The sequence below is a fragment of the Indicator indicator genome, chromosome 17, assembly GCF_027791375.1.
Source record: "Indicator indicator isolate 239-I01 chromosome 17, UM_Iind_1.1, whole genome shotgun sequence".
Taxonomy (NCBI): Eukaryota; Metazoa; Chordata; class Aves; order Piciformes; family Indicatoridae; genus Indicator; species Indicator indicator.
Window position 1 is genome coordinate 16,452,863 of NC_072026.1, and position 26,906 is coordinate 16,479,768.

Consider the following 26,906-nt stretch of genomic DNA (forward strand, 5'->3'; position numbering starts at 1 on the left):
TTGCATGATTTGAGTTTTCCTGTCCTTGATGTCGAAAGTCCTTGGCATTGGGAGGAATCCCAACCCTGGTGCAGATGCCACAGTCTCCCCATCCTCCAGGCTCTGTGGCTGTGATGCTGTTGTGATGTTCTTCCTCCCACAGAACTTCAAAGTTCTTTATATCCCAACTACTCACCTGCTTTGCTCATTTCTTCCAGGGCTTTGTTGTCTTCAAGCACTAACTGAGGAAGAAGGAGCTTCTGAGAACCATGATGTCCCTGGGTGTCAGTAAAGGTAACTCCACTTGGGGATCTCTCCACTGTCATGGCTTTCCTCTGCCTTCCCTGCTCAGTTGTATCTGCTGGTACATCTCTACTCAGCTCACCCAGTGCAGTGTGTCCGTGGGTAAAGAAAACCTCTTCCTTGTCTGGGACCTGCTGCAATCTACAGCTCCAAAATGCTGTGTTTGGCTCTAATTTCAGTGTCCATAAAGGTAGAGAATGCTGAGCTGAGGTTCTGAGGTCAGCAGATTAATATCCCCAAACTTCCAAACTCTTTTCAAGATCTTCCTTAAAGTTCTCTGCCTTTGAAGTATCTTCTGAAAATAGAGCAGCTGACCAGGATGGCTTCTGGATCTCTGCTCTTTAGCCTGGGGAAGAGCAGCCTGAGAAGAGATCTGATCAATGCTCACCAGGAGCTAAAGAGCCTGTGGGGGACAAGAGGATGGGGCCAGACTCTTCTCAGTGGTGCCCAGGGACAAGACAGGGGGCAATGGGCACAAACTGGAACCCAGGAGGATCCATCTGAACAGGAGAGGAAACTTCTTTGGTGTGATGGTGCTGGAGCCCTGGAGGAGGCTGCCCAGAGAGGTTGTGGAGTTCCCTTCTCTGGAGAGCTTCCAAACCCAGCTGGCCCTGACACTGAATTCTTGCCGTTTCTCAGTAACCTTTCTCCTCTCTCCTTCCTTCCCCTCTTCCTCTCCTAGGAGGTGTCATTCCACCCACAGATGAAGACCGCAGGAGGATCATCAAGCAGATGAAGGTTCGCACCACCCTGAAAGGAGATAAGAGCTGGATCCACCACCATAACTCTGACTCTGAGGATGAGAAGAGCAGCAGCCCACTGTAAGTGTGGCCACCAGTGAATTCTTTACTCCTCCCTCTCCCCCTCCCCTCCTCCCTCTCCCCCTCCCCTCCTCCCTCTCCCCCTCCCCTCCTCCCTCTCCCCCTCCCCTCCTCCCTCTCCCCCTCCCCTCCTCCCTCTCCCCCTCCCCTCCTCCCTCTCCCCCTCCCCTCCTCCTTGAAGTGACAGAACAACCACCCCTCTAGCAGGGAACACCACAATCTGCACAAGCCTCTCTTTAATTAGAAGCCAAACCAAGCCCAAGTTGGGTCTTCTGTTAGCACCACTCTGAAAGCATCCCTGCCATGCTCAGCAGGTCAGAAGTTGATGATGCCATTGTGTTTTCTCTCTGCCCAGGCCTGGACGGGCTGGTGGAGGATCCCCAGCCTCCAAAGCCACTGCTCCCCAGAGCACCAGGTAATTCTGGGGACACACTCTGTTGCTTCCCTCCTGTTATCTAGTGGGGTCAATGCATACTTTCACTGGTCTTTCACTAACATCTGCTCCTCCTTCACCTTCCCATGCCCATTCCCTGCTGGCACCATGTCCTTGAGGAGAGCCTGGAGTGTTCAGTTGGATGTCTTCTTATGAGCTGTCACCTCATAAAGAGTGTGGCTTAGCTCCTGCAAAGCCCAGCTGGGTGAATGGATGGGTTGGTGTCTTCAATACAGGTGATTAGCTGCCTTCATGTCCATTGATCCCACCAGATTACTGCTGCACATCAGCTCCTGTGCTGGTCAGAGCAAGCAAAGCCCGTTGTGGGAACGGGATTTGCTTCAGGGCCAGAGCATGAGGCCTCCTCAGGAAGCCAGGAGCTTGTTGGACCAGTGTCCTAAAATCCAAAACTCTTGGGAAGGGTTTGGTCCTGTGTGAGTGCTCTTGGCTGGCTGCAGAACCACTGCTGGGAGAGCTTTGCCCTCTTCCATGACCAGTTTCTCGATTCTTTTCCACCATTGTGCCAGCTTGGCTCACTTCTTGCTGCAGCTGGGATGGTTTCCTGCCTCTTTCTGCCTCCCTTTGCAGCACAGGAAAAATAGAGGACATTTGTGACATTGAGAATGTGGCATCTGAAGCATTTCTTCCTGCTTTTTGTTGACTCATGTCTGTCCTTTGTACAGGTCTCCTGCCTCCAAGCCTCAATCTGGTTACCTCATCAGGTAGGTGTAGAGTGGCACATTCTTGGGCTGTGGGGGAAGGAGAAGTGGGTCAGGAGCAACAAGCATGGAAAATGTTGCTCTTTATGGGGTTCTCCTGTTGGTTAGGAACATTGAGGTGCTCAGGGAGTACCCTGGTGAGGAGACAGTCCTGAGTGTTCTGTGTCACAGGAGGGCTGGTGGTGACAACAGGAAATTGGATCTCCTCTGCATGAGATGATGATCACACACAAGCTGTGAGAATGTTCCACCATCCCTGTGATCAGCACAGCAGCAGTGATGGGATTTGTGTGCTTCAGCTTCCTCTGACACATGGGCTACAGCCCAGGGAGACTCTGATGCCACCACAATCCCAACAGCTCAGCAAGCCCTGCCACACCACACCCAAGCTTGTGTGGGACCTGATTTTACCTCTTGTCTAAGGCCAGGGAGAAGGAATCAGAGAATGGTTTGGGTTGGAAGGGATCTTCAAGATCATCTGGTTTCAATCCCCTGCCGTGGGCAGGGACACCTCTTACTAGACCAGGTTGCACAAGGACCTATCCAACCTGGCCTTGGATACTTCCAAGGAAGGAGCATCCACAGCCTCCCTGAGCAACCTGTTCCAGTGTCAAGAGGTTGCCCAGAAAGCTGGGACTTTCCTCAGGATGACTCATCCAAGGAAGGATCATCTGATTCTCAGTGTCCTGAGCCAGCATCTTCCTCCTGACAGGACACACAGACACTGCTTGGCCAAAGAGTGGCTGCAAGTCTCTTAATTTTAATTCCCAACTCTGTCCTGCAAAAAAACCCCAAAACATTTCACATGTTCCTCTTCTCCCCAGAGGGGTGTTCACAAAAACCATCGATAAGACTTCTTCTGGGCCAGATTCTTCATCTTCAAATGGAGCAAAGAAAAGGTACTTGTGTGTCTTCCTCTTCCTCATGAAAAAGCTTTTAAACACTGGTTGTGCTTCTACTCATCTTTAGCCAACACTAGTGGCTTTCCACCAAGCTCCACTAAAGCCTTACTAGATGCTTGGAAAGTGTGGTTGCTCCGCTCAGCAGACAGGAAAAAGACAAAGCATCATCGACTCCCTGTCTTCCTCCTCAGAGCATGAGATGATGGTGGGCTGAGAAAATGCTCCTGGGTTTGGGTTTAGTTGGGCAAAGAGTTTTGAGTGGAGGACAGGTCACCAGGAATCCTTGCAAAGCTGTAACCTGTAGAATCATGGAATCATTTGGGTTGGAAAAGAGAGCCCCTGCTTGTGGAGTCCAACCCTTAACCCAACACTGCCAGGGCACCACTAAACCATGGCCCTCAGCACCACGTCTCCATGGCTTTGAAACCTCTCCAGGGATGGGGACTTCACCACTGGCCTGGGCAGCCTTTGGGGTCAGGCTCTGTTCCCCCATCCTGAGGTCACCTAGGGGAGAGGGTGGTGAAGGGTGAGGAGAGGTCAGCAGGGTCACCTAACAGCTGTGATTTGTGTGGTCAGCAGCACTGCCACAAAGGGACCCAGCGTGGGACGTTCTTCTGGCTACAGGATGACCACTGAGGACTACAAGAAACTGTGAGTGTGCCAAAGGAGCAGCACTGGGTGGGCATGGGCTCAGCAGGACATGGTCAGCATGGAGAAAAAGCAGCCTGAGAGGGGATGTGATCAATGCTCAGCAAGAGCTAAAGGGCCGGTGGAGGGCAAGAGGATGGGGCCAGACTCTTCTCAGTGGTGCCCAGTGACAGGCAAGGGGCAGTAGGCACAAACTGGAATCCAGGAGGTTCCATCTGAACAGGAGCAGAAAATTCTTTGATGTGAGGGTGCTGGAGCCCTGGAGCAGGCTGCCCAGAGAGGTTGTGGAGTCTCCTTCTCTGGAGAGCTTCCAAACCCTCCTGGCAACCTGGTCTTGTGGGAGGTGTCCCTGTCCATGGCAGGGGGGTTGGAACTGGATGATCTTCAAGGTCCCTTCCAACCCAAACCATTCTGTGATTTTCTGAAGTGGATCTGAGCAGTTTTGATGAAGCAGCCTCTGGGTTTAACCCAGGTGCTAAGAAAACAAAGCTCTCTAAGGACATGGACATACAGAAGAGAAGTGTCTTCCACACTGGTGTGCAACAGTTGGAAGGGCTGAACCCATTTCCACAGACTGACTCCAGCCCTGAAATAAATTAAGTGGAGATGTATAGGCTGATTTCTACCAGCCGTGGATTTTCATCTTCTACAACCTCATCTACCCCCAGCCACCCACTAGGCAAGGGGAATCCATTCATTTCCAGGCATGCTGGAGTCATCTAGTGATAGAACAAGAGGAAATGTTACACCAGAGGAGGTTTGGATTGGATGTTAGGAACAATTTCTTTCCTGCAAGAGTGGTCAGGCACTGGAACAGGCTGCCCAGGGAGGTGGTGGAGTCCCCATCCCTGGAGGTGTTCAAGAAATGTGTGGGCATGGCTCTTTGGGGCATGGTTTAATGGCCATGGTGGTGTTGGGTCAGTGGTTGGACTTGATGATCTTAGAGGTCTTTTCCAACCTTAGTGATTCTATGATTCTGTTTTGGGTTTTGCTCATGCTGCTTCTCCCACAGGCTACAGAGGCCATCTCCTTACCCCAGCTGTCCCTTCCCTTTCTCTTCCAGAGCTCCATATAATGTCAAGCAAAAATCAGTGGACTTGGATGAGGAGGAAGTGCCCTTCACTCCAGATGAACACAAAAAGAGGTATGGCCTCCAGGGAACCACCTCCTGCTTGCAGGGGCAGTGAAAAGTGGACTCACCTCGGTGTACCTGGTCATTAGGGGTCAGTTTGCTGATGGGTCATTAGGGCAGGAGAACCCTAAGAAGCAAGGTCTTTCTCCCCAGAGCACCTCCATGCCCACAGGCCACCACGTTCCCAGCACAATATAATTAGCAGCCTGATGTGATTCAGCCTGACAGCATCCCCCAATTAATCTGGCAGCTGGAGATGGGTTGTGGAGTCCATCAGCTGTGTCAGGAGGCACAGGGAGACATACAAATAGCCTGGCAGTGAAAGGAGGAGCCCCCTCCCACAGCCTGTATGCCCAACTCCGAGCCTGGAGCACCTCACCATGTGAGTCCAGATCCAAATGGATCTCTCATTCTACCAGCAGTAGAATGTGTTTTGTCTGTGAGACAGAGCTGCTTCTGGTGAGACTGGGGAACAGGCTGCCCAGGGAGGTCATGGATGCCCCCTCCCTGGAGACAAGGCCAGGCTGGATGGGGCCTTGTGCAACCTGTGCTAGTGGAACCCCCCCATGGCAGGGGGGTTGGAGCTAGATGGTGTTTGAGGTCTCTTCCAACCCAACCCATTCTGTGATTCTGCTCCCCAGAGCACAGGAGCTCTGTCAAGGTGAGGAGAAACCTCTGCTTGGTTCTTCCTCTTTTACCTTTAAGAACATGAGCAGAATGTGACCTCTTCCCTCCCTCCTTTCCAGGACAGAAGCAGCCAACAGTGTCCTGAGGAGCACTGCCAGCAGGGAACGTGCCTATGTCCTCTCAGCAGCCAAGAAGAGCAATGGGTGAGTCTTCAGCCTGCAAGAGGGGGGCAGAAGACAGGGAAGAGGCTCCTGAAAGTGGCCTTATAGGGGCGGTGCACCCAAGACTCTTTGAAGGTCCTGGGTACCTTAGCAATGGGTGGAGAAGATGCAGTTGTCAGCTCTCTAGGCACACTGAAAGTATCTACAGGTTTTGCATTAGGTTCTGGGAAGGTTCTCCATGGGACTTGGGAAGTCTTCTTAACTGAGTGGGATGGCATTTCAGAAGGAGAAAAGCTGTGATAGTACCAAATTCCTTGAGTCCTGCAATCAAAATTCAGTTTTCAGACTCAGGTCTCCGTTCTCCAGTTTTGTTTCCTTCAAGGAGAAACCAGAGCACATCTGAACTGCACCCAACATGGACCAGCTTTTTGGGACAGGTTGCATGGGCATTGTGCTTGAACAGCAGCTGGATTGATAGGAATCATGGAATCAGAGTCATTTTGGTTGGAATAGACTTTTCAGATCATGGAGTCCAACCCTTAACCCAGCACTGCCAGGTCACCACCAAACCAAATCCCTCAGCACAACATCTCCGTGACTCTGAACAATCCCCCCCCAGGGATGGGGACTCCACCACTGCCCTGGGCAGCCTGGGACAGACCTTGACAACCCTTCAAGGGGAAGAAATCATTCCTCATGTGCAACCTAAACCCACCCTGGGGCAACTTGAGGCTGTTTCCTCTTGTCCTCTTGTTCCTTTGTCACTTGTTTCTTTGGAGAAGAGACCAACCCCCACCTGGCTCCAACCTCCTTGCAGGGAGTTGTAAAGAGCCAGAATGTCTGCCCTCAGCCTCCTTTTTCTCTAGGCTAAGCAACCCCAGGTCCCTCAGCTGTTCCTCACCAGCCCTGTTCTCCAGACCCTTCACCAATATTTTTGCTCTTCTCTGTACCTGCCCCAGCCCCTCAATGTCCTTCTTGGAGTGAGGGGCCCAAAACTGAACCCAATCCTCAAAGTGTGGCTTCACCAGCGCCCAGTCCAGGGGGACAATCCCTGCCCTGGTCCTGCTGGTCACACTGTTGCTGATCCAGGCCAGGATGCTGGTGGCCTTCTTGGCCAGCTGGGCACACATTGGCTCATCTTCAGATCCTGATCATGCAGTTTCAAAACAGCTCTGTGGGCAAAGAGAACCCAACAGTCACATGTGAATGTGCAACAGGAGTGTGAGGGATGTGTGTGAGCTCCTGGTGTTCAAGGCTTTGTTGTCCATCTTTCATGAGAGGGAAAACAAAGCCAATTCCCAAGGTCTCCAGTCTCTCAGGAGCTATGATAAGGACTTTTCTGCAGGCCACTGTCCATCCTTCTCCTGACATCACTCAGGGTGGCACAGCGAGGCACCAGGAGGTTGCTGGTGCAGGAGGAAGCAGGGAGGGGATGCTCCAGGAGCACTTCACTGTGCCCAGAGCATGAGAAGGGCTTGGATGGGACATGCAGGGACATTGTGGTTTGTTCCAGCTGTGAGTTCCTCTGAGCATCTATGGAATTGAATCAGGCTTATGTCCAGGAAGCAAACCAGCCCTCAGGAAGGGCCAATTAAAAAGGCCCTTTGGGGAAGCTTCTTCAGGTCAACATGTCCTAATGAGCTGCTCTTCCTATTTTCATCTCCCCTGCTCTGTCATCTGCTCAGGTTTCACCACACCAGAGTGTGGTCACTGCCAGCTCTGCCCAAGTGGTGTAACCCTTACAGCCTTGCACCATGTGGGTCAATGATGGGTCAGAGCCTCCCTGGGAGCTGCCCCTGCCCAAGGTGTGCCTGTCCCTTCAAACTTCTCACCATTGCATTTATGTTTCTTTCACAGCAGCCCAACACAAGAAATTCCACCCTTATTTGCCAAGAGGTAGGTCACTGCCCCTCAGGAGGTGCTGCTGGGGTTGTGTGTCTGGGTTCTCTAGCAGGGTGGCTGTTAAAAGCTGGGGCAGGAGATCTCTAGATGTTTCAAGCAGGGGAGGGACACTTTAAGGGACGTTTCCCTTAGGAAGGATGTTCTGGGTTTCATCACTCCTGAGTGCCCCACAGTGTTGGAAACCTGTTTGATGATGGTCCCAAAGTGGGAGCCTGAGGCCAAACCCTGCCAGAGCTCCTGGATTGTGACTTTGTCTCTTTTTTTGTCTTTTGAAAGAATTGAGATAGAAGAAGAGGAAAGCCAGCAGCGGAGAAGTTCACCTGTGTCTGGGTCATGCAGGTTGCCATCAGATGACAGCAGGTATTTCCTTCATCCTGGAGCAGTGTGGTGGCTGTCCTTGGGCTCAGGACACACTCATTTGTCCTCTTTGTGGGTTCAGGGCACACTCACCTGTCCTCTCTGCAGATAGTTGTATTTACCTGCAGGGGAGCAGCTCTCTGAACATAACTGGAGATAGAGGTTCCTCAACAGAGAGTCACAGAATGGTTTGGGTTGGAAGGGACCTTGAAGATCACCCAGTTCCAATACTCCTCCCACAGGCAGGGACACCTTCTACACCAGGTTGCTTAAGACCCTGTCCAGCCTGGCCTTGAACTTCTGCAGGGAGGCTTCTCAGGGAATCCTGATCACCCCTTTCTTGCTAAAAGGGAAAGATCCAGAATGCAAAGTGACATGGGCAGGGGTGGGGACAGGGCCAGGGGGTCAGAAAGAACTTGAAGGACAGCCTTGGGGGGTGACAAACTGTGTTTAGCTGCAGTCCAACTCCAACATGAGTTGCATGAAGGGGCCACTGAGCTCCTCTCCTGATCACACTTCATACCCCAGTCGCTCCTGGCTTCCCAAGGAGCTCACATGCCCCAGGGAAGAGCCCCTGGAGCAGGCTGCCCAGAGAGGTTGTGCAGTCTCCTCTGGAGAGCTTCCAAAGCCAGCTGGCCATTATGATCCTGGTGAGCTGCTGTGGGTGCCCTGCTTGAGCAGCAGGGTCAGACTGGATGATCTCCAGAGGTCCCTTCCAACCCCCACCATGCTGGAATCCTGTGAAATGCAAATATTTCCCCTAAGAAGGAGAATCCTTCTCTCTTTTCAAGCAGGTTCATTTGGGATTCAGCTCCTGTTCCTGCTCTGGGGGGGCATGGTGCCAGGCAGCACCATTTATTAGCTTCTCTGCCACTCTGCTCCTTAGCAGAGCCAGCAGGGAGGCCAATCATGGGGGCCTCCCAGCCCAAAGTACTTCATTTTCAGGTTGAAGGAGCTGCCTCAGGAATTTTGATGACAATTCTGTAGTGCTGCTTTGAGGCAGGACTGAGGAGCAGTTTCCCTCCTTTGCTCACATACTACACACATGTATGTGGTGACATCAGATTTGTCACCACACTGAGCTTCAACACACACATTTGAGGAACTGGGGTTTAGTGCAAACTCAAGACACTGGGAGTAGAAACACCTCCAGTTGTGGGAAATAGGACAAACCAGTTTCTAAAGGCACTGTTTTGGCAGAAATTGGTCACTTCAGTGACAAAGAGAGTTTGGCTTCACTGATCCAAAAGGTGTGGCCAAAAAGCAGGATGTGTCCCCTCCTGAGGAGAAGGCACCTAAAAAGTCTTCTGTCCTTCATGCTTTGTTATGTTATTGTTTGGTTGGTTGTGGGGTTTTTAATTATTTTTTTAATTATTATTATTATTTTTCCCAGTACTAATGGGCTGAGAAAAGCCTCCTCTGGGTCTTCCTGGAATGAGCCAAAGCCAAAAGCAGAGTCTCCTTCCAGGTACGTGGTGTAGCACAGCCAGGATGTCCTGGAGATCTTTGGCAGCTGTAGGTCAGAGACTGCTGTGGGCACCTCTTTAGAGGTGAAATGAAGCAGATTTGTCACCTTTGTGCATGGGAGACTTCTCTTGGAAGCAGGCAACTGCTGTCAGGTTAAGGGAGGTTCTCCTTCCCTTCTGCTCTGCCCTAGTGAGGCCACATCTGGAGTATTGTGTCCTGCTCTGGGCTCCCCAGTTCAAGGCAGACAAGGAACTGCAGGAGAGAGTCCAGTGGAGGCTATAATGATGCTGAGGAGCCTGGAGCATCTCTGTGAGGAGCAAAGGCTGAGAGCCCTGGGGCTGTTCAGCCTGGAGAAGAGCAGCCCCAGAGGGGATCTGATCAATGCTCAGCAAGAGCTAAAGGGTAGGGAGCAAGAGGATGGGGCCAGACCCTTCTCAGTGGTGCCCAGGGACAGGACAAGGGGCAATGGGCACAAACTGGAACCCAGGAGGTTTCATCTGAGCAGGAGGAGAAAATTCTTTGGTGTGAGGGTGCTTGAAGCCCTGAAGCAAGCTGCCCAGAGAGGTTGTGGAGTCTCCTTCTCCAGAGAGCTTCCAAAACCAGTTGGCCATTGTGATCCTGGGCAAGGTGGTGTAGGTGCCCTTGCCTGAGCAGGGCAGTTGGACTGGATGATCTCCAGAGGTTCCTTCCAACCCCCACCATGCTGGGACAACATCCTGCTAGACGTGCTCAAACCTCAAAAGGGAAAAACCCAAACAGACTGAACTCCTCCTCAGCAGAGAAGTGCAGTGGAATCATTCTCAGTTGCTCTCAGCTTTGTCTCTGAATTCTTGAGTCTGGGATAAAAAAGGCTGCAAGGTTTTTTCCACAGTCCTTGGCTAGCTGACCTTGTGCTGCTGTTTTCAGTCTTTGTCTGTTGTTGGCAGATCTCCTGGGCAGGCTCAGTGTTTTTAAAAATGCTTCTGATAAGACACCTTTGTAAATGAAAACATTGATGTTTGGTGCCCAGTCCATTTTTCACCCACAGGCCAGCTCAATGCAGGAAGGTTTTGGCCAGCTGCAGTGAGGAGGTGGTTTCTTCAACAATGAGTGTCATTTGTTTTCTCTCTCTTCTTTTGCAGCCCTGACACAGGCAGTAAGAGTCAAACCATCACTGAAACTACAGAGAGAATCTCCATTTCTACTGAAATCAGGTAGGTCTCTTACTCCTGCATCATTCTAAGGGACAGCAAAGGGCAACCTACTCTAGTGGGAGTGGTCCCTGCCCATGGCAGGGGGGTTGGAACTAGATGATCTTGAGGGTCCCTTCCAACCCAAACTATTCCATGATTCTTTGCTGCATGAGTTTGGCTCTGCTTGGTGGTGTCCTCCCAAATACACAGGATGGTTCTGGACACAATGCTGGCATGGAACAATAGTTCCTACAGAAGAAGGAATCTGAGCAAGCAGAACTTCACAAAGCAGGAACAAACTGAGAGGAGATGCACCCAGATGGGAGCTGTGGGCTTGCCACAGCTTGGTCATTACCCAGCTCTTTATTATGAGCCCCAGCATTGCAGACATTTCCATCTGCTGACCTGCTCAGGCTGTCCCTCCAGTCCAGCCCCCACACTGGCTGGGCCATGCTCCCAACAAGCACCTGGCTTTAGAGCTCCTACACCTCACATTGTGTTCCCTCATCTCCTGACCTCATCTCTCCTGCTGTTCCCTTTGCAGAAATGGTGAGAACAGGCAGGCCCCTGATGGGAAACCCTCCCCTGAAGTGGTGTCACAGCATGGGGACGGGTAAGGAGCTGAGAACGTCTGGTCTGTGCTGCTGAACAGAAGGTGTAGGGTTGGGCTTGCTCAGGAATTGTCTGTAGCTGCTGGTGGTCTCCAACAGATGGGATCTCTCTGCTCCTGGGCTGCACTCCAAGAGCCTCATCTGCTGGCTAAGCTGCAATGTGTCAGTTTGCTCAGCTCTTCCTTCACCTCCCTCAGGGATACTCCTCCCTGGCTCAGTCGTTAAAGAGCCGACTCTGTAGGGCTTTTTACCACTCCAGTTGCCTTCCCACCACCATTCCCTGGGAAGCTGCTTCCACCTACAAAGGATGTGTTGAAGCTTGGTTGCTGATGGCTTCTGTTAATGCTGATTCTGGTCCTGTGCACCCTGCAGGAGATCTGAAGGGGTGGCTGAATGGTGAAGAAGTGTAAAAAGCTTTGTTGGATGGAGGAGAACATGAGGGAAGGAGCTGGCTGGGAACCTAAAAGCTGGGGTAGAGGTGCTGGGCACAGGAAGGGGCAGAGCTCTAACACTGTAGCTGTCCAGAAGACAGGAAACTTGAAGCTGAGGGGCAGAGATCAGTCCCTCCTTGTAGGCTTCTGAGCAGAAGTCTTTGTCCTCGGACCACACACATAGGCAGGTCAGATTTTTAAGATTATCTTAGAATCATGGAATGGTGGGAAGGAACCTTTAAAGGTTGCATCTAGTCTAGCACCCCACAGTCAGCAGGGACATCTGCAATTAGAGCAGGTTGCTCAGTCCCCAACAACCTGACCTGCAATGGTTCCAGGGATGGGACATCTCCCACCTCTCTGGGCAACCTGGGCCAGGCTCTCCCCACCCTCAGTGTCAAACATTTCTCCCTTCTCTCCAGTCTGAATCTCCCTCTTTGAGTTCCAACCATCACTCCTTATCTCAGTGTTATCACTGTGAATTTTGGGCTGTGTCAAGGCTGAAGGAGGCAGACCTGGACATGTGGCCTCACCTTTTGCTCTGTGATGCTGAAGCAGATCTAGAAGACTTGGATTGAGCTTCTGTAGCATCTACAGTTAATTGTAGCTCACTTTCCACCTCCATCAGTGATGATAAAGCCAGAAGCATTCTCCAGCTGATTTCTGGACCTGAAGCAAAGTCCAGAGGGCTTGCGAAAAGGTAGAGGCTGGGTTTGTGTTGTGGTGGTTCCACTGAGGCCCATAAATACATTCCTGTGTGTCAGTGCAGAGACAGCTTGGTCACAACAGGCTCATTGTCCTCAGGGTCACTTGGGTCATGTAGCTGCTCCTCATTGTGAGGCAGTGTCCCAGGGAAATTGGAGGATGCCTCATTACTTAACCCCCCTCAAACTGGAGAGAGGAATTGGCAGGGGAAGGAAGGAGACCTGCTCAGCCTGACAGGTCTAGATGAGTGACAATGGGTGTAGGGTCCAGCCTGGGGACCTGTAGAAAGGTGTTTCTGGCCCATGAACAGAGAGACAACTGTTGTTGGGTTCTTAACACCCAGCCAGGCAAAGAGGTTGGCAGTGCCTGGCTGCAGGGAGCAGCACAGCTCTCTAAGTAACCCCTGAGCTCAGAAGGCTGGACCTTCACAGAGTCCCAGCATGGTGGGGGTTGGAAGGGACCTCTGGAGATCATCCATTCCAACCCCCTGCTCAAGCAAGGGGCACCCACAGCAGCTTGCCCAGGATCACAATGCCCAGCTGGGTTTGGACGTTCTCCAGACAAGGAGACTCCACAACTTCTCTGGCAACCTGCTCCAGGGCTCCAGCACCCTCACAACAAAGAAGTTTCTCTTCATCTTCAGATGGAACCTCCTATGTTCCATTTTGTGCCCATTGCCCCTTGTCCTGTCCCTGGGCACCACTGAGAAGAGTCTGGCCCCAGCCTCTTGCCTCCTACCCTTTAGCTCTTGCTGAGCATTGCTCAGATCCCCTCTGGGGCTGCTCTTCTCCAGGCTCAACAGCCCCAGGGCTCTCAGCCTTTGCTTCTCACAGAGATGCTCCAGGCCCCTCAGCATCCTTATAGCCTCCACTGGACTCTCTCCAGTAGTTCCCTGTCTGCCTTGAACTGGGGAGCCCAGAACTGGACACAATACTCCAGATGTGGCCTCCCTAGGGCAGAGCAGAGGGGGAGAAGAACCTACCTCAACCTGCTTCCACACTCTTCTTCATGCACCCCAGGAGACCATTTGCTTTCTTGGCCAAGAGGGCACATTGCTGGCTCATGGGGAACTTGCACACAGCCTGGAAACAAGAAAGCAGAAATATGTTTTTTGGATCCAAACCCTGAAGTTGCCCATTTCTGAGGCTCCCCCAAGACAAGCCAGAGGAGTCAGGGCTGTCCCTTCCCCTCTGTGCACACAGGTGGAGGTGCCTGTGCTGCTGAAGAACACCCCAGTGCTCTGGGAAGAGAACTGGCTTCAATTTCCAGATGGCTTCATGCTGCTGGCATCTGTCATGTGTTGATGATGTTCAGAGTTACCAAATGCTCCACTGAACTTCATCTCCTCTGAGGTTCCCCAAAGTGTCCTGCCTTTTCACCTGCAGGAATGGACTGAGGAATATCTCTGGGGTGTTTTAGGGGTTCCTCCTCTCTCTATATAGATAAGAAGGTAGTTGTAGAGCATGACCCAAACCAAAGCTGGTGTCTCTCCTTTGCAGTTATCCTGAGCACACAGCAGCCAGCAATGGATTTCACCCACCAAAGTAAGTGTAAAATTCATCTTTTCTCCTCAATTTTAGCATGAAGGGGCCTTGCCCTGAGCTAGCAGGGCCTGAACAGCTCTGCTCTGGAAGCAGTACTTGCAAAGGTGGTGTGAACCTGCTCCACCAGCTCAGAATGGACCAAGATCTTTCAGCTTCTCTTCTTGAACTAATGGGAATTGGTTGGATTAGAATCAGAGGATGGTTTTGGAGGGAAAAGACCTTTAAGATCATCAAGTCCAACCATTCTCTAACTCTGCCAAGGCTGGGGATAAACCATGTCCCTTGGCACCACATCTCTGCATCTCTGAAACACCTCCAGGCCTGGGGATTCAACCACCTCCATGGGCAGCCTGTTCCAGGCTTTGAGAACCCTTTCAGTGAAGAAGTTTCTTCTAATGCCCAAAGTGAATCTCCCCTGGGGCAACTTGAGGCCATTTCCTCTTGTCCTATCCCTAGGTACTTGAGAGAAGAGACGGCTCCCCAGGGCAGTGATTGCATCCCCACCCTGGAGGTGTTTCAGAGAGGCAGAGATGTGGTGCTGAGTGGCATGGTTTAGCACCAGCATTGGTAGAGTTAGAGAAGGGTTGGACTGGATGACCTGAAACAAGTCTGTGTGGAGTCAGGGAAGAGTTGCTGCTGCTGACAGCAAACACACAAATGTCCCTGGAGCTGATTTCTTCATCTGCTTTAGTCCATTATTTTGGGACTTGACTCCATGTCTTTGTCAACCAAAGACCTCAAGGTGAGAAAATTGTCTTCAACCCTTCCTGCTGAGGTGAGGAGGATCACAAGGCTCCCAGGAGGATAGTGCAAAACCAAAGGCCTGCTGCTGCAGCTGTGGAACATCTTCCTCAAAGTTCTTCATGCTGTGCTTTGTCCCAGGTGCCTGATCCTCTGCTAGGTCAGAGGAGTTGTGGATCCAGCCAAGATGTGGGAACTGAGGCCAAGGAACCACATTAGTTCCACTAGCAGCCCCTTTTCTTCTTGACTAGACAGAGTAAAAATGTGTTTTTCTGGAGGAAAATCAGCTCCCTGAGGAAACCACTTTGTGTTTCCTGGCCTCAGCTGAGGCCCAGTGTTGTCATTTCATTGAAGCTCCCTTTGAAGCCTTTGGCAAGATGCTGAGATGCAGATTCCTTCCTCTCTTTGACAGGTCAAACTTGCAGCCTGATGCTCCTTCTCCCCCTACTGAGAGAGCCCCTCTGCACCTAGAGAACACAGACTACTCCTTTAGAAGGTAGAAATGGTGTGAATTTAGAGGGTGGACGAGTGAAACTGAGCATGAGGGGAGGCCTGGTTGGGCAGGCATGGAAAAGGGCTGCTGTTGACAGCTGTTGTCCCAAGGATGAAGGCAGCTCTGCTGTGGGTTAAAGCACAACTTGTGAAATAAACCAAGAGGTTTGGTTGTCTCCTCCACCTTCGATATGAACCAAACACTCCAGCTTTTATTCTCTTCTTGGTGCTCTTGTGCTTGGTGGGGTTCAATCACAACCTTCTCCTTCACTGACAATGAAATGCTGGAGAGAGGTGGCAGAAAGGGAGCAGAGGGGTGTCTGAGATGCCTCAAAATGCATCTGAGGGCTAAAGATGGTCCCTAGAGAGGAATTCTGGAGTGGGACAGTGAGGGGCAGTGGTTGACACAAGCCTGGCCTGGTGAGCAGGCAGCAGTCACTAGAGCACTGGTTCCTGTGCTGGTTGTTGAAGGTGTAACAGGTCTGTCTTTGATGTTCAGGTCTGTCCTGGGCTATGAGGAGAGAAGCAGCAGCCAGGAGAGCAGACACACGAGTGCTGAGGTCCCACCATACAGCAAGCCCTACTGGAATGAAGCAAGGTGAGGACCTGGGCTAATGATCCCTTGTTTGCTGACACCTCCTTCTCATTGCTGAAAGCCTTGGAGGTTCTGATGGGTCAGGAAACATCACGCCCAAGAACAGCAGCATTTGCCTGAGCAGCTCTAAACTCTCCTGATGAGCCTAGACAGAGGTGTTTGTTGCTCATGGCAGTGGTGGAGTTCCCATCCCTGGAGGGCTTTCAGAGCTGTGAAGATGTGGTGGTAAAGGACATGGTTTAGTGGTGACCTGGCAGTGCTGGGTTAAGGGTTGGACTTGACCTTAAAGGTCTTACTCAGCCTAAACCATTCTGTGACTCTGTGGGATGACTGGCATCATTGGGTGCACTGAAGGAGTGAGTCTGGCCACAAAAAACCTTCAGGAGTGTAAGAGAGACGTTGAGGGGCTGGGGCAGGTCCAGAGAAGGGCAGCATGGCTGGTGAAGGGTCTGGAGAACAGGACTGGTGAGGGGCAGCTGAGGGAACTGGGGATGTTCAGTCCAGAGAAGAGGAAGCTGTGGGGAGACCTTCTGGCACTCTACAACCCCCTGAAAGGAGACTGGAGCCAGCTGGGAGTTGGTCTCTTCTCCCAAGTAACTAGGGACAGGAGAAGAGGAAATGGCCTTAATCTGCACCAGGGGAGGTTCACGTTGGACATGAGGAACAGTTTCTTTCCTGCAAGAGTGGTCAGGCATTGGAACAGGCTGCCCAGGGAGGTGGTGGAGTCTCCATGCCTGTAAGTGTTCAAAAATAGTTGGACATGGCACTCTGGGACATGGTTTAGTGGTTATGATGGTGTTGGGTTGATGGTTGGACTCGATGGTCTTAAGGGTCTTCTCCAACCTTAATGATTCCATGATTCTTTGACTATTAGGAACAGAGAGGAACACTCCAAATCAAGTCTCAAAGGTTTTCCCAGGCTTTGTCTCAGGTATGATGCCTGTTCTGGTGTCCACATCCTAATATGAGATATGGCTACAATGAAGAATCCAACCCCTTGCAGGACAACTTCCATGCTAGGAAGCAGCAAGTTTGTCTGGAGAGAGCAGGGCTTGGACTGGTGTTGTAAAGAGCTAGAGAGTGTGAAAATGCAGCTGCTTGGCCCATCAGCTGAATCCCAAGCAGTGCTTTGGGCCATGCTGAAGCCAGTGCTGGTAGCAGCCCATGGCATGTCCTCCACCAAACCCCTGTCATCACTGAATGAGCTTCCAGGTGTTTGTGCCTGGCAGCCACAAGTGGGTTTCTCTTCCTTTGCCAGGTCTTCCCAAGATTTCAAAGAGGGAAACACTCCTAGAGAAAAGGGACATGAGAGCAGAGGGACTTCTGCTGGCTACAAACCAGAGCTGGTCCATGAGGGGTAAGTCGTCAGGACTAACCCACAGGATCTGCTCACTTCATAACTCTCCATGTTTGATTCTACTCCAAATGCAACTGATGGCACAGAGCAGCTCCTCTGCTTTGCACCTAGGAGTGAGGGTGTTCTAACAGCACCTTACAGCAGGTGATCCCACCTGCACTGATGGGAAAAGCCACCTGCATGAGATAGACTCACTCTAGAAGTCCAGGAAACAGCTCCAGCTGTGCTGTAACTCCTTTGGCATCAGCAGTAGCTTCTGCTGCCTACAGATCTCATCGAGTGTAACCTGAGCATTTATGAGCTCTGCAAAATCATCCCTGATGTGCCCTGAGGTGGTAGAAGCATCTGTCAGCCCAAGGAACTCTGACACAAGTGCTTTCCCCTGGGCCTCACATCTTCTGTGACAGGAGAGGGATTTCTTACAATGGCATGGAGACAGGATGAAGGGAAATGGCTTCAAACTGGAAGAAGCTCAATTGAGATGAGGAAGAAATACTTCTTCATGAGGGCAGTGAGGCACTGGAACAGGTTGCCCAAAGAAGTTGTGGAGGCTCCAAGCCTGAGGATGTTCAAAGCCAGGTTGGATGGGGCCTATGGCAACTAGATGATCTTTAAGGTCCCTTCTAATCCAAACCATTCTGTGATTCTATGATGATTTCAGATAAAAGATCTTCATCTGTGATCCTGCAAGCTGAAATGGGATTTGTAGATGTGATTCCACCCAGATGTGGTACCAAACAGTGTTTCCTTCTCCTTACCTGGTGCCTCCTGTCTGGGTTTATCGATGACTTCTCACCCCAGCAGGTTTTCTTCACTTCCTTAAGCATGAATCTTTATTTCAGGTTTTTGGACTCAAAGAACCACAGTGAGAAGGAACAAGAATCTTCTGACCATGATGTCCACCCAGAGCCTCCCAGGCTGAAGGAAAACTCTGAGTATGATCCCAGCATGAGCAGGTAAGGAATCAGATCATTACCCTTGTGCCTTTTCCTGGAGGATGAGGGTTAATTCCTTTCCACATCCATCTGCTGATCAAATCTTCCCCCAGGCCCCTCTTCTCACCCTGTTTCTAGTGCTGCTTCTACTGAGTCAACTTTTTACCCTGGTTTTATATGAAAGCCTGGGAGAAACCATCATTATTAGCTGGAAGCATCAAACACTGGCCAGTTGGACTGTCAGGAGCTGCTGCTTAGACCTTCAGTTTGGAAGCAGAGACTGAACAAACTTTGCCTTAGGTTAATATGGGCAGGTGTGAACCCAGGGTGGGGCTCTGCAGTGGCTTGATCTATGGAACCTTCTGAGATGGTACCAAATGAGGCCAGGCAGTCTGAGATGGAAGATAGAGCTACCCATCATGGTCATAACTCAATGACCAGAGTTAAGATGTCAGGTTTGGAAAGAGTGAACAGGGAACTGATGCTCCTCAGGAGCCTCATTTTCCTTTCAGCCTTGTTTTTGAAAAGCTCTGGGGTTTTCTTCTGTTTTTTTCCCCACCTCTTTGGACTGTCTGGCACTGACCTGTGCAGGGATGTTGCTCTTTTCTGGTGGCAGGAGGGTCACAGGGGTTGTGTCTACATCTTAGGGTAGTTCTGTGTTCAGTGGCATGTCTACAGACTACAATGGTCTTGTGTCTTTGCAGGTCCAGCTCTCTCCCTAGAGAAAGCACCATCACTGCTCCAGAGACCCAACCTGCAAAGGAATCTGACTCATCCCAGGAAAGGTACAGAGCCAGGAGACCAAAGGTGGCTTTGCCACTGTCTTCTCCCCACCTTGTCTTCTCCATGCTGCTCATTTCTTGTCTGGCAAATCCTACACCAAACATCCTCATGATGTTCCAGCACTTCCACACCACAGTAGAAAGGTTTAGACACAAGTGCTAAAGCTGCTGACAGGCTTTTTCCTCCCCAACCAGGATCACTCCAGCTTATGAAGAACAAACCCACCCCACCACAGACAGTCACCAGGAGAGCACAGCAGACTGGAGGCAAAATGAGTCCAGCCCAGTGGCAAACAGGTACAGAGGGATGATTCCTCTGGTTCTCCCCATAAAAGTCTGCCAAATCCTCATCTTCTGCCATTCCTTAAGGTCCTGGGCACAGGTAAATGTGGCCATTGTGCACCAACCAAATGGTGCTGACAAAGGGGATACTGCATTTGGGATAGAATCATGGAATGGTTTGAGTTGGAAGAGACCTTAAAGATCACAGAGTCCAACCATGAACCCAGCACTGCCAGAGCACCACTAAACCATGTCCCTCAGCACCACATCTCCAGGGCTTTCAAACCTCTCCAGGGATGGAGACTCTACCACTGCCCTGGACAGCCTGGGCCAGCCCTTGATAACCCTTCAAGGAGAAGAATTTTTTCCTCATGCCAACCTAAATCTCCTCTTGGGCAACCTGAGGCCATTTCCTCTTGTCCTATTGCTTGTTTCTTGGGAGAAGAAACCAAGCCCCACTGGGCTCCAGCCACCTTTCATGGAGCTGTAAAGAGCCAGAAGGTCTTCCCTCAGCCTCCTTTTCTCCAGGATTCCCTCAGCTCTCATCACAAGTTCTCCAGACCCTTCCCCAGCTTTGTTGCCCTTCTCTGGACCTGCTCTAGCCCCTCAATGTCTTTCTTAGAGTGAGGGGCTCAAAAGTGACCTCAGGATTTGAGGTGTGGCCTTACCATTGCCAACTAGTCAGGGACAGTCCCTGCCCTGGAGGTATTCAAGAGGGGGTTGGACGTGGCACTTGGTGACATGGTTTAGTAGTCATGAGGTCTTGGGTGACAGGTTGGACTTTGATGATCCCTGAGGTCTTTTCCAACCTTATTGATTCTGTGATTCTGGTCCTGCTGGCCACACCACTGCAGACACAGTCACATGTGGCTGTCCTTATTTCATTTTAGTTCACAAATTTCCTTGGACAGCTGCTGAACCTTGCAGCATGTTGCTGTGCTGGGAATTCAGCTGGGTGAGGAGAAGCAGTGCAGACCTCTGCCATTCCCTTCACCTCTTAAGGGCACGGTGTCCCAAGTGTTCCTGGCTGCCATAGAAAGGGGCATGGTTCAGCCTAGGCAAATTGTGACCACTTGTGTGAGCTGGGCACAGCAAACAGTGGCTTTGTGGCCAGATGGGCTTTCATTCTTTGCAGGTCTAACTTCAGCTCAACTGAGAGTTCTCTTGGTGTGTGTGAGGCCCAGCATCCCATGCCAGCCTACATGGACCGCCATGCATCAGCTCCCAGCCACAGGATCCCATCCTATGTGGACAGCCAAGTGTTCAGCACCAGAAGGTGAGGCTGAGGGGGTGGCATGGAGACAGGGAAAGCTGCTGGAGCACAGAGATGTGACAGAAACTCTGCTCACAGCATCTCAGCATGGTGGGGCTTGGAAGACACTGCAGGGGATCATCCAGTCCAACCTCCTGCTCAAGCAGGGGCACCCACAGCAGCTTGCCCAGGATCACAGTGGCCAGGAAGGGTTGGAAACTCTCCATAGAGGGAGAGTCCACAACCTCTCTGGGCAGCCTGCTCCAGGGCTCCATCACCCTCACATCAAGGAATTTTCTCCTCCTGTTCATGTGGAGCCTCCTGGGTTCCAGTTTGTGCCCATTGCCTCTTGTCCTGTGCCTGGGCACCACTGAGAAGAGTCTGGCCCCATCCTCTTGCTCCCTACCCTTTATCTCTTGCTGAGCATTGATCAGATCCCCTCTCAGGATCACCTCACTGCATGAAGAAGCAAGAACAGGACTTTGTTCCTAGAGGGAGCAACAGTATTGCCAGGTCTCACAGCACATGGAGGATCATTTTTGGCTCTGATGGGCTGGAATGAGGGGATCCAAGTTGGTAACTGGTCTGTAACACCAGAGAGCTCTTGGCAAGTTGTATCCAGATCACCTCCACGGTGCCTGGAAACCTGATGGATATGTAGGGAGCACATCTTCTCCTCTAACTGCAGAGATGATGATGATGATGCAGGAGCAGTCTGGTTTTCATTTCTCAGGATCCTCAGTGCTCTAGGAGACAAGTTGTCCACTAAGAACTATTATTTTTATGTCTTTATATTCACCTTCATGTGAAGTGGGTGCAGCCTTGCCTTCTTCCAGCACTCACGAAGGTCTCATTTGCATTTGGAGGCATTTGCAGATGAGGACTGGGGAAAGCAGGACAGACTTTTATTCTTCTTCATCCCCTGGAGCTGTCTGACAAGAAGAAGTCTCTACAGGGCAGAAAGCTCCTCATCCTTACCCAGAGGTGTCTTGCCCAGAGCAGGTTTTTCCCTGCTGTTCTCTCTCTTGGAGGCAGCTTTGATTTGTGATGGGTTTAAGCTTTGTTTCATGGCCTGAAGTTTTCATCAGGATCAAAGTGGTGATCTACCAGGTAAACATCATCTGTGCCCCAGGTCATGGGCAAGAAGACAACAAGCAGAAACCACAGGCTCGTTTTGAAGGAGCCTGAGCTCTGCCCACAGGTTAGAGCCACTCCAGTAGTGAGCTGTCTGGGAAGAGTGGCCAGCTGGTCAGCAGGCCAGATGGGACAGTGGTGGTTCTGGTGGGAGCCAGGGAAGGAGAAACTATTGAGAATGTAGAATAGAATCACTGAATGATTTGGGATGGAGGAGAACTTTAAGCACATGGAGTCCAACTCTCAACTCAGCACTTACAGGTGTTGAGTCCTTCAGCACCATATCTCCATGGCTTTGAAATCCCTCCAGGAATGAGGAGTCCCCCACTGCTGTGGGCAGCCTGGGCCAGGCCTTGAGAACCCTCGGGGGCAAGAAATTGTTCCTGATGTCTGACCTAAATGAGGCCATTTCGTCTTGTCCTGTCACTTGTTCCTTGGGAGAAGAGACCAACCCCCTCCTGGCTCCAACCTCCTTTCAGGGAGTTGTAGAGAGCCAGAAGGTCTCCCCTCAGCCTCCTTCTCTCCAGGCTGAACAACCCCAGTTCCCTCAGCTGCTCCTCACCAGCCCTGTTCTCCAGACCCTTCACCAGCTTCATTGCCCCTCTCCTGTGCTCCAGCCTCTCAATGTCCTTCTTGGAGTGAGGGGCCCAAAACTGACCCCAGGATTTGAGGTGTGGCCTCACCAGTGCCCAGCATAGGGGACAACCCCTGCCCTGGTCCTGCTGTATCTATTTATGAGCTTCTTTGGCTCATAATGAGTCTTTTCTGGCTGCACAGCTTTGTAGACATTGCACTGCTGCAGAACCAGCCTGGAAATGGGCAGAGCAAAGGAGAACACATCATGGTACTGACCACCAAGCCAAAACACTGGTGGGGAAACCAGTGAGAGCCAGTTCAACATAATCAGGGCTTTGTGCTTCCTTGCCAGACCTGCCCCAGATTATGAAGGCAGAGTTCATGATGGGAGAAGCAGCCCCAGGAGCAGCAGATACGACACCGCCCGTGGCCACTGCGACTTCAGCCCCGCAGCCACACGGTGAGCAGGCCAAGGGTGGGCTCCAGGTCCTTTCACCCAAAGAGCACCCCACTGCTACATGGAATCAGCATCTGCAGTATCCTCAGCACTTCTCACTAGTCGTAGAACCATAGAATTGCTTGGCTGGAAGAGACCTCCAAGATCGAGTCCAACCTTCAACCTAACACCACCATGGCCATTAATCCATGTCCCCAAGTGCCATGGCCACACATTTCATGAACACCTCCAGGGATGGGGACTCCACCACCTCCCTGGGCAGCCTGTTCCAATGCCTGACCACTCTTGCAGGAAAGAAATAGCTCCTAATGTCCAACCTAACCCTCCCCTGGTGTAATTTCAGGCCATTTCCTCTCCTATCACCTGATACTAGGGAGAGGAGACCAACACCCACCTCACTCCCAACATCCTTTCAAGGAGTTGTAGAGAGCCAGAAGGTCTTCCCTCAGCCTCTTCTTCTCCAGACTAAACAAGCCCAGATCTCTTGGCTGCTCCTCACCAGATCTGTTCTCCAGACCCTTCACCAGCTTCATTGCCATTCTCTGGACCTGCTCCAGTCCCTCTTGGAGTGAGGGGTCCAAAACTGACCCCAGGATTTGTGGTGTGGCCTCACCAGTGTCCAGCATAGGGGACAATCCCTGCCCTAATTCCCTGGATCCAAGCAGGTGCAGGGAGGTGCTGTTTGTGTGGATGTTGGTGGCACAAGGAGGTTGGTACTAATCAGGGAGATGTTTGGGATGCTTGAGATTGTGTCCACTTCCTTTCCTAGCCACGACTCCCTTCCCAGAGACACCACCATGTCCTTTGGCCAGAGAAGCCACAGGGTGCCGTTCTACATGGACAGCTTAAACTATAACAGCAGCAGGTAAATGGCTGATCTTTGATGATTGTGAGGGAAACCTCCATGAAACTGCTGTGGAACAGAAGCTAAGAGGCAAAGCCAAGAACTAAGAGAGACAGAGAGAGAGAGATGACTTCCAGGCAGTGGATGTGTGAGCTGGAGACACAGAGCTACTTTTAATCACCCCTATCAAAAGCTGTGATAGATCCACCTCTGGTCCATGGAGATGTTTCACCACATGGGGTGACAGGATAATGAAGGGCTGGTGCCTGGCTACCCTACCTTGACCACGAACTGATCTTTGGAGAGGCAGCAGAACAAGAGAGCTCAAAGCAGAGAGATGCTGAGAGAGAGGGTCACTGTCTCCAGAATGTTGATGATGAAGCAACTGAACCGGCCCCGGAACAGGGCTGTCAGAAGGCATAGGAGGTATCCAACATGGAATAACATTGCCCAGGGCTGTTGCAAGGGGTAGGGGCTATCCAATATGGAATAACATTGCACTGGACTTTCTGCATCCACCAGCACAGGTCTGAGTGTTGGGCCTATGGAAGTGATTAAATGTGGGCTAGGGGTAGTTGTGTTGGACTTTGGCCAGCACGTGCCCATCTCCTCCTGATGTTTCTCTCCATAGCTGCTCCTGTTCAGGCTACATCATCCACTTCAGGTCTCTGTTGACTTGAAGATTTTGTTTGATCTATTCTCCCAGAGCCCTATAAAAGAGAGTCTTCCAAACCACTTCTCCGTGGAAGTAGGTGCAGATGTCTCAAAGAGCCTTTTTGGTCCATAATAAAGATGAATTCATCTTTATGGTTGAGGGGCTTTAATGTTGCACCCTCCTGGCAGTAGTGGTGGGTCTCTTCTTGGCTACCAGCTTGGATCACGTCACAGCTCCTGTCTCCAGTACCCACAGACTTCTCTCTCTTTCTCTCCAGGCTTCTTTCAAGCTCAAGTGAGAAGATTTGTGGTCCAGCTGTCACCTTGCAGCACAACAGCCCCATGACCTCTGGGTACCAGCTTGACTCCAGCACTGCCGGGTAAGGAGCAATGGGTGGAGGTGTCCATGGCACCACAGGGTTTGTGTGCAGCCATCCTGCCTGCTGAAGACAAGCCAGACTTTGCTGCTTGGCCTCTGGCACATGGGATGTTTCTGAGCTAACTCTGGCTAAACACATGGTGGCCAGAGCCACCCAAAAGGGACACACGGGCTGGGAGCTTCTCTCCAAGTGCCCCTTTATGAGGCCCAGGATGGAGCTGACTGAAGGAGTTGTCTCCAAATTGGAAAAATCATGAATCCTCTATAATGTATTATAGCTGGAGGGACATGATAGGGCTCCTCATGCTACACACCCCCATGTGGAGCTCTTGGAAGACTCTTTGCCTTGTTGTAAATCATGAAGAAGTGAGAAACCTACAGGAAGTGTAGCAGGTGTAGGTGGGTCTGGCAGAGGACCCTGATGTGTTGTGAGAAGATCCTATCCCATGATGGTGCAGCTGTCAGCTCAGAGCTGTCTTCTGGGATTTGGGGTTTCCACAGGCTCCATCTCAGAGCTCCACAGCTTTACACAATTTAGGGAGGGGTTTCAAGGTGGTGAGAGGTCAGCTCAGGCTTTGAAGGGCAACATTTGGGTCCTCTTGGACTTGTTTATCATCTCACCTGTCCAAGGGGGAGATTCATGATATGGGAAGGTCTCTGCTAAGTTAGAAAAAAAGCTTTTCTCTCCTCAGCTGTGATGTTGCTCACAGAAGGTAGGATCAAGATCAAACCTGATGGGGCCCTGAGCAACCTGCTCTAGTTGCAGATGTCTCAGCTCACTGCAGGGTGGTTGGCCTAGATGACCTTCAAGAGTCCCTTCCAACCTGATGCATTCTGTGATTAACCATGGGTCACAGGCAGCACTGTGGAGAAAGAGCCTGATGAGCTCACATCATGGTTGTGGGGAGCTGGTGGGCATGGTGTCTCCCCTCAATCTGTGGACAGACAGACAGATGGGGATGCATCATCCTGAAATCAGGCTTTTAGAGATGAAGGCATGAGCAACAAAGGTCAGCTCTGCAAGCAGGGACATCCAAACAAACAGCAGCAGCTTCTGAAGGATGGAACTGCTGGAGGTGTTCCAGGGACAGAAGAAGTCCCTGCCAGGAGGGCTGGTGCTAATGGGCAGAACCAGGAGGTCTCCAAAGGCTCATTGTCTGCCTAATTCTGACACAATTTGGGAAAGGCTTCTCCTTGCAAAACAGGATAAGGGGATGAGGGAGCTGCATGATCCATCCCAGTCTTCTTAATTAGCCTGATGAGGTTTGGTGGGTTAATTACAGGGGTGTTTGTGGTATGGTTCAGCAGCAATGTTTGATGCTGTCTGTTCAAGAGCAGCAGTTCACAGGTTTGGTGTCCCAGCGCGCACACACACACACACACACACACACACAACCCCTCTTGTCCCCAACCTCACCAGCTCTGCCCCTTTCACATGCAAATGGCCCCATCCCTGGAGACATGCAAGGCCAAACTTGATGGGGCCCAGAGCATCCTGATCTAGTTGGAGATAATCATAGAATTATGGAATGGTTTGGGTAGGGAGGGACCCTAAAGCTCATCTAGTTCCAACCTCCCTGCCATGGGCAGGGACACCTCCCACCAGATCAGTTGCTCAAGGTCTTAGCTCACTGCTAGGGGGTTGGACAAGATGACCTTCAAGGGTCCCATCCAGCCCATTCTGTGATTCTGTGTGAAATGCTTCTCCTTCTGTTTCCATCCCTGCCTAGAAGAGGGGTCCTCTTTGTGAAGCAGTACCTGAACAGCAGTGGCTCCTCGGCCTCCCCACGCTATGGCAGGTAGGAGGAGACCCCAGAGATGGTCTTCTATCTTCTTCATCTGTGTGCAGAGAGAGCACTTGGCTGTGCCACCAAACACACACTGAGGGGGCTGGGACAACCCCGTGCCTCAGCTAACCAGCCTGGAGGGGTGATGGTGTTGGGTGGGCAGTCTTGCTAAGGCAGCAGAGAGGCATTGGGGACCTGGAGGGGATCCTGCCCCTCTGCTCCGCTCTGCTGAGCCCCCACCTGCAGTGCTGGGGCCAGCTCTGGAGTCCTCAGCACAGCACAGACATGGAGCTGTTGGAGCAGGGCCAGAAGAGGCCACAGCAGTGATGGGAGGGCTGGAAGCCCTCTGCTGTGAGGCCAGGCTGAGAGAGTTGGGGTTGTTCCACCTGAAGAAGAGAAGGCTCCAGGGAGACCTTCTGGTGGCCTTGCAGGATTTCAGGGGGTCAATCAGAAAGCTGTGGACGGACTTTTGAGAAGGGTCTGTGGTGACAGGACAAGGGCTGATGGTTTGCACTCAAAGAGGGAGATTCAGACTGGAGAGAAGGAAGAAATGTTTGATACTGAAGGTGGTGAGAGCCTGGCCCAGGTTGCCCAGAGAGGTGGGAGATGTCCCATGAGTGGAACAATTGCAGGTCAGGTTGTTTGGGGCTCTGAGCAATCTGTTCTAGTTGCAGATGTCCCTGCTGACTGCAGGGGGTTGGACTGGATGACCTTTTAATGTCCCT

At 51.5% G+C, this 26,906-nt stretch overlaps 1 protein-coding gene across 1 annotated transcript in view; it reads left to right on the forward strand.

The window, feature by feature from the left end:
- The first annotated feature begins 248 nt into the window (after positions 1–248).
- Positions 249–26,906, forward strand: part of ZNF185 (zinc finger protein 185 with LIM domain) — a 28,430-nt gene continuing 1,772 nt past the window's right edge. The window contains exons 1-23 of the mRNA XM_054388872.1: positions 249–273; positions 965–1,103; positions 1,459–1,518; positions 2,220–2,258; positions 3,080–3,154; positions 3,737–3,808; positions 4,869–4,949; positions 5,684–5,767; positions 7,583–7,621; positions 7,904–7,987; positions 9,378–9,452; positions 10,573–10,644; positions 11,168–11,236; positions 15,068–15,151; positions 15,647–15,745; positions 17,001–17,099; positions 17,942–18,055; positions 18,739–18,819; positions 19,012–19,113; positions 20,234–20,374; positions 23,287–23,382; positions 24,294–24,395; positions 26,125–26,193. Coding sequence (XP_054244847.1) covers positions 249–273; positions 965–1,103; positions 1,459–1,518; positions 2,220–2,258; positions 3,080–3,154; positions 3,737–3,808; positions 4,869–4,949; positions 5,684–5,767; positions 7,583–7,621; positions 7,904–7,987; positions 9,378–9,452; positions 10,573–10,644; positions 11,168–11,236; positions 15,068–15,151; positions 15,647–15,745; positions 17,001–17,099; positions 17,942–18,055; positions 18,739–18,819; positions 19,012–19,113; positions 20,234–20,374; positions 23,287–23,382; positions 24,294–24,395; positions 26,125–26,193 — 1,901 coding nt within the window. The remainder of the gene's footprint in view (positions 274–964; positions 1,104–1,458; positions 1,519–2,219; positions 2,259–3,079; positions 3,155–3,736; positions 3,809–4,868; positions 4,950–5,683; positions 5,768–7,582; positions 7,622–7,903; positions 7,988–9,377; positions 9,453–10,572; positions 10,645–11,167; positions 11,237–15,067; positions 15,152–15,646; positions 15,746–17,000; positions 17,100–17,941; positions 18,056–18,738; positions 18,820–19,011; positions 19,114–20,233; positions 20,375–23,286; positions 23,383–24,293; positions 24,396–26,124; positions 26,194–26,906) is intronic.